Source organism: Cannabis sativa, chromosome 5 (genome assembly GCF_029168945.1).
Source record: "Cannabis sativa cultivar Pink pepper isolate KNU-18-1 chromosome 5, ASM2916894v1, whole genome shotgun sequence".
Taxonomy (NCBI): Eukaryota; Viridiplantae; Streptophyta; class Magnoliopsida; order Rosales; family Cannabaceae; genus Cannabis; species Cannabis sativa.
This window is the reverse complement of record NC_083605.1, coordinates 3074737-3081789: the sequence shown is the minus strand read 5'-3', so window position 1 is coordinate 3081789 and position 7053 is coordinate 3074737. Positions and strand designations below refer to the sequence as shown.

Below are 7053 nucleotides of genomic sequence, written 5' to 3'. Positions count from 1 at the left end.
AGCCAAGGAGTGGCTGATAGAGCTGGAAATGTAGCTTGGGATTCATTATGCAAGTCCAAATCTGTTGGTGGACTAGGATTCAAAAACACAGCCATATGGAATGAAGCAGTCCTTTTCAAGCATGTATGGTCAATTGCTACTAAAAAAAGGCAATCTATGGATTAAATAGGTGTACAGTGTTTATATCAAGCAAGGAGATTGGTGGGAGTACAAAGCTCCCCCAACTAGCAGCTGGTATTGGAAAAAGATTGTAGAAGCAAGGGATAAAGTGAAAAGCATCATGAGCCTAAACAATTTCACAGTCGAGAAATATTCAATTTCAGGTGGATACAACCTGCTGCAACCGGTTTCAAAGAAGAAGAATTGGAGAAACCTAGTTTGGTGCAGAACAAATGTTCCTAAACACAGCTTCATTCTTTGGTTAGCAATATAGGACAGATTGAAAACCAAAGATAGGCTATACAGGCACAATATTATTGACAATGCAGCTTGTCTTCTTTGTTTGCAAGCTGATGAAACAGCCGAACATCTTTTCTTTTCATGCTCTTTTCACAAGATCTACTCGAACAGATGAAGAAGTGGCTCAAATGGAACATCAAAGCAACAACCTTGGTGGAGATATCAAAGAAAATCGAGAAGGGGAGACACTCAAAAACCAGAAAACAAGTGCTGTGTACAGCAATAGCAGCTCTGGCCTATATCTTATGGATTGCTCGAAATGAAAGAATGTGGAATGGAAACCAGTAAATGATTTCTACCTTGATGAAACAGATCAAATTATTGGTAAAGAATAGAGTGAGTCGGGTCAGTCCAAAAAAAGCTACAGCAAAGGATAAAAGTTGGGTTGAAAACTTGTAAAGAGAAAGTTGTGAATCAATTTTAGACATACACAGTTATATATACTGTACAGTAGTATACATGGATGCCTCTTTGGTGCTCTTAGGATGTATCTGTTTGTTTTGGAGTAATGGAACTTCTGATTCATCAAAAAAAAAATGTTGATCTTAAAATATAAGGGTAGCAATTTGATCATTAAGTACATCTGAAATACCTAATAATTATCCAAATTAAGTTGCCATGGAATGTCAAATTTTGATGAGATCAACGATAATTGAGATCATTCAAGTCCTTTTTTTACTGCAAAATTTTCATCTATTTATTATCCATATATTTTTCTTTGACAAAGAGTCATAACTATTCATTTGAATATTATCTAATAATGCATGTGTTGTTTTATTGTTCACTATTATACTTTATATAATACAACCATCAATAATATATCAATAATGAAAAATTTAAGATTTCCCACCATGATAATTACAATCTTTAAATTTTTATAGTATAAGAATTGTTTTATATATTATTCTTATACTTTACCAATAGAAATTTCGAAACAAAAAAAATCATTTCCAAAAATTTTTAAATAGATTTTTTTTCTTACTTATAGTCTATATGTATTTTCTTTCATTAATATTTTGGATTCGGATCCTGGCCAAGACCCGGACGCCAGATGACGAACCCCGACCAAGATTGGAACCCTAGACCCAGAGTTGGCCCCAGACCACGACCCCAGACACGATCCAGATCTTCCCAGCCTCGGCCCCGGCCGTGGGCCCGACCTCGGCCCGAGACTCTAGACCCAGACTTAGACCTATACCCAAACTCAGACTCGCACATGCACCTAGACATAGACCCCGAATGCAAACCCAGACGGCGACCTTGGACCTAGACCTTAGACCTAGACCCCCACCCGCACCTGGAGATGGACCCATATGCCGACCCTAGACTCAGACCTCGGACTTGGTCCTCGGCCCCAGACCCTGGCCCGGATCTCAGATCTCGAACCTAGACCTAGACTTGGACCCTGACTCAGAATGCGAACCCAGTCCCCCTCAGAATGTGGACCTAAACCCCGACCTTAGACCTGGACCCTAGACCCATCCCCAGATCCGATGTCGGGGTCCGAGTTTGGGTCCAAGTCTGGGGTCCAGGTTGGCGTTCGGGGTTGCTCTAGGGTCCGGGGTCCAAGTTCTGTGGTTTGGGCTTCGAGGTCTGATTTTGGGTCTCGGTCCAAGGTTTGGGTCTTGGTTGGGGTCGAGTTCGACTTATATAAAAGCAAAAAACAAATATGAAAGATAAAATTTCTAGAACACATTTTTATTTTTAAAATTAAAAACTAAAAGTAGTTACAGAACATATTTTTGTTTTCAAAAATAAAAATAAAACAAAAATTCTACTTTCACTTTTGTAATTTAAAAATTAAAAAGGGATATTGGCAAAAAAAAAAACCACCTGAACTTACATTTTTTAATACTTAACCACAAAAATTAAAATTTTGACGGTAAAACTTGTTGAACCTAGGTCATGTTTTGCTCTTCACACTTCCATCAAAAATCCCAGTTAAGTGCCACATTGGATTACCCACGTGTACCCAAATCTACATATGACAAATGTTGTGAAAATTTGTATACGCAAGTGTACGCAATCGTAATAAGTAATAAAGTGATAAATCGAGTATCGTCTCCACAGGGATTGAAAATTGGAAATTGATTTATAAAACTAATTACTCACAAATTGGTTTCAACAAAAAAATAAAATAAAATAAAGTGATGAGAATATGTAAAAAAAAATTAACAAACACAAACTATGAAGAAAACAAGCTAGAACTATTAAATTGACCTAAAAAATGCAAAATTGATATAATGGTGCAAATGAGTATTGTTGCAAATTGATGATGTCAACTAGGAATTTAAAATGTCATAATCCTTTTTCTAAAGTATTTATGTTTTGATTCTTTAATCAATTAACATATTTCTATGCCCAATTAATTTTAAGAATACCAATTTAAGCACAATTCAAGTCATACAAGGTAAATAACATATTCCTATGCCATTTACAAATTACACTTTTCCAAGGTGATATTCATGCATCATTCAAGCAATTCTACTAACCTTATTTTTTCCAAAATCAAGATTAGCTTGCAACTTACTAATGGTGATCAAGCAAAAGTAAGCTATTACACAATAAACACTCTTGAATGAACAAAATCAATTCACTAAACATAGGAACAAAATATTAAATCACAATTTTTAGCCAACAAAATAATTCTAGCAAAAAGAAAAATTAGCTCATGCTTTATTGTGCAAAAATTACAAAATTTCAAATAAAAGAAGGATGAAAAGAAAAACCCATATTGGAGTTGTCACAATACTCCAAGCTTTCTTTGCCAAAATCCTCTTCTTCTTCATCTTAATTTTTGCCACTCTCAAAATAAAAATACAAAACTAAAACTCTAAATAACACTTAAATAAAACTCTCTCTCTTTTTTTTCTTTTTCTTCTCTTTGGTGTGGAGCTCACTGTAGCAGCCACCTCCCTTCTTTTTTTTTTTTTTTTGTTAAAACGTATTTTATTAGAGAACAAACAGAGTTACACAAAAGTTGTAGCCACAAAGGGGGCTACATCCCTAAGGAACCCAGAGTTACATGCCGAAACATTTCTAGCCCACCCAGCCAGATAATCAGCAAGAACATTAGCACTTCGAGGGACGAAAGAGAAAATTACTTGATCAAAGTACTTACATAAAGATCGACAGGATTCATAAACAGGAGAAGTACCCCAGGCAAACGGTAAGCTCCGAAAATTGAGAGCCAAAACCGTTACCTTCGAATCGGATTGCACCAACAACTTAGTAACTTTTCTCGATCTTGCCTGAAGCAGGGCCAGATGAATAGCCCGAAGCTCCCCTTCCAACACTCCAGAAACCTCAGAGAAGTCGACAGCCACCCACCATTCTTGGAGAGCTTCATTCGCGATCTCCACCACACCCAGACCTGCCTTCGAACAAACTACCGAAGCATCAGTTTGATACTTGGTGAATTCGACATACATGTTGGAATCCATGGGAATTTCAGTCCGATTCTCAGCCTCTTCCACTGCCTCCATAGAGAGCAGCATCTCCGAAGCCCTCAACCGAATTTCCTTAATCAAAACCTGCAAATTACAGCAGTCTCCATGAAAGATTATATTATTCCTATGTTTCCAAACAATTTCACACAGACAGGCAATGTAGTTCTTGGCCTCCTCATCTGCTAACTTAGACCACTAATGACCGAACTCCATCACAGTTGTCCAATTCATCATATCCATACGAAACCCCCACTTACTCTGGAACCAAAGAGCTCTAGTGATATTACAGTTGCAAAACAAATGGAATGCCGATTCTTCAACTTCCCCACAGAATACACAATGATTTTCCCACATGCCTAACCTGACTTTTGTTGGCAAAATATCTGACCATATCTTCCAAAGGAAAAGCTTTAGACGAGGATGGATGGAGGATTTCCAGAGAACACTCCAAACCGAATTTCTATCCTGAAATCTTGGTTGTTGACTCAGACCATAGGCACTTTTCACACAGAATTCTCTCGACTTAGAGGCTTTCCAGAAGAGAATGTCTGAACTTGTCTGAAGTGGTTGAATTTGCAAGATAGCAGTTGCCACTTCATTTGAGAAGCTGCTCTTGATAATGTCTTCATTCCAAGTTCTAGAATCTCCCACAAACAAATCTGAGACATTGCAAAATCTGTGTCTTCTAGTGTAATGAAAGCTTTCCTTTATCTGCTCAATCCCGAAACCTGGAATCCAGGGGGTATCCCACAACTCAGAATCTCCCTTACCAATCAAAATCCCTGCCTCTTCTACGCAAATCGATCTAGCCTCAAGAATCCCTTGCCAAACTCACGAGTCCCCCGCCTGTTTCTCAACCTTCCAGATGTCAGCTCGATTACAATATTTAGATTGAAGAGTCTTGATCCAGATTTTGTCTTCCTTCTTCATCATCATCCAACATAACTTGGCTAGGAGGGCTATATTAAAATCCCCGAACCGTCTAAGACCCAATCCTCCACAGTTTTTAGGCTGACAGATATCTTTCCAGCTCTTAAACGATCTATATCTAGTCTTATTTGAGTTTCCCACCCACCCGAATTTGGCCACCACTCTATCAAGGTCCTTGCACAGCGTAGAAGGCACCTTAGCCGTGGCCATGAAATAAGTAGGTATACTCTGCAACACTGCTCCCACGAGTGTCGTTCTTCCCGCTTGAGAGAGACACTTAGCCTTCCAACCTTCCAATCGGGCCAGAATTTTATCTTTGATGAAATGAAATCTTTTCTCTTGCTAGCCGAGAAAAAGAAGGGATTTCCCAAATATTTCTCTTCTTGACTCAGAAAATTCATGCCCAGGAGTTGCTTAACTTCTTCCTTGTATCTAGATTGAGTGTTGGGGGAAAAAACCAATCCACTTTTCCTCTTGTTAACCACTTGACCGGACCATTTTTCACAAGTAGTAATACAATCGGCAAAGGCCTTTGCATTCTGAACATTGGCTTTACAAAAAAAGATAGCTTCATCTACATAGAAGAGATGCGAAATCGGCATGGCATTACGAGATACTTTTACTCCCGAGAGTTCTCCCCTGCTTTCAGCCTTCACAATTAACTTTGTTAGAACCTCGCTACATAAAATAAAGAGGAATGGTGATAAAGGGTCACCTTGTCTCAGACCACGCTTAGGATTGAAGGGAGCTAATGGAGCCCCGTTGAGAAGAATGGAATACGACATCGAAGTAACACACTTCATAATTAAATTGCAAGCTTTATCACTGAAGCCATTTGCCTTTAACACTCTGAGGAGGAAACTCCATTCGATTCTATCGTACGCTTTACTCATATCGGTTTTAATCGCCATGACACCTTGTTTTCCTTTCTTGTTCTTAAAACTGTTGAGGACCTCTTGCGCCAAAATAGAACACTCTGCTATCCAACAGCCTGGAATGAATGCCGAATGGGTAGGAGAGACTAACTTATCAATTATTCCTTTGAGACGATCAGTGAGAATCCCCGAAATGATTTTGTAACAGAAATTACAAAGACTTATAGGTCGGTAATGATCGAAACTACAAGCATTAGTAATTTTCGGGATTAAACAAATAAAGGTATGATTCAAATTATTGCTAACCGAGATATGAGTGAAGAGCTCCTGGACCATCTTGCAGACTTGGGCTCCCACAATGTGCCAGTATTTTCTATAGAATATCCCAGAGAAACTGTCTGGCCCTGGTGACTTCAGCGGATGCATTGCGAATACCACATGTTTGATCTCCTCAGGCGAAGGCGTTTTGCATAGATCATCATTTTTTTCCTTCTTTAACAGCTGGGGTGAAAAGCGATTTGAACTCCCTGCCTATCTTCAGTTCGATCGATGAGAAAATCTGAGTAAAATTCTTTTGGAAATAATCTCCAATTTCTTCACGGCTTCGGAGCCACGTACCTTCATCCTCAACACTAGCAATAACGTTCCTCCTTCTTCCTAATGATTGTTGAAACATGAAAGAATTTGGTATTACCGTCACCCTTACGAACCCAAAGTTCCCGAGATTTCTGTTTCCAAATCCTTTCAATTTTAGCCTCCAACTCTAAAATTTCCAACTAGACCAAAGCTTCAAGTTCCAGGTTTGATGGGGAAGGAGTAGCATTTTGAATCTTCACCAAGTCTGACTTTAGTCTTTTAATCTTGTACTCACAATGACCAAAGGAATGTTTGTTCCAGAACTTCAAATCATGTTTCGTACTCTTCAATTTTTTCAAGAGAATTCCCTCGCCATTGTCACCACTCACCTTGTTCCAAGCTTTATTAATAACCCCTTCACAGTCCGGACTTGAAGTCCACACCTCCAAGAACCTAAAGGGGAAGTTTAATTTCACTGCCTCATTCCAAAGAGTCAATAGAATAGGAGAATGATCCGAGCCAATGATAGGAAGGTTTGAGATCTTAGCCGTAGGAAATGAAGTAACCCAAGAAGCATTCGCTAAGCCTCGATCCAAACGCTTCCTAACATTCTTTGTGCCCTTACGCGCATTGTGCCAAGTATAATTAACTCCATGAAAGCCCAAATCTATCCCACCAGTGTTCATCAGAAAATTTCGAAGACAGTCACCTTCACTTCTTGAAACTGACCTGCCCCCAACTTTCTCAGACCTATCAAGAATAAC

The 7053-nt window shown here is 38.9% G+C and overlaps 1 protein-coding gene across 1 annotated transcript; it reads right to left on the bottom strand.

Moving 5' to 3' along the window:
* Window positions 1–3428: 3428 nt before the first annotated feature.
* LOC133038081 (uncharacterized) lies at window positions 3429–6389 on the bottom strand. The gene is made up of 4 exons (XM_061116127.1): window positions 6332–6389; window positions 4888–5829; window positions 4125–4636; window positions 3429–3992 (listed from the first exon to the last, which is right to left on the bottom strand). The coding sequence occupies exons 1-4, from the start codon at window positions 6387–6389 to the stop codon at window positions 3429–3431; spliced, it is 2076 nt and encodes a 691-aa protein (XP_060972110.1).
* Window positions 6390–7053: the final 664 nt, after the last annotated feature.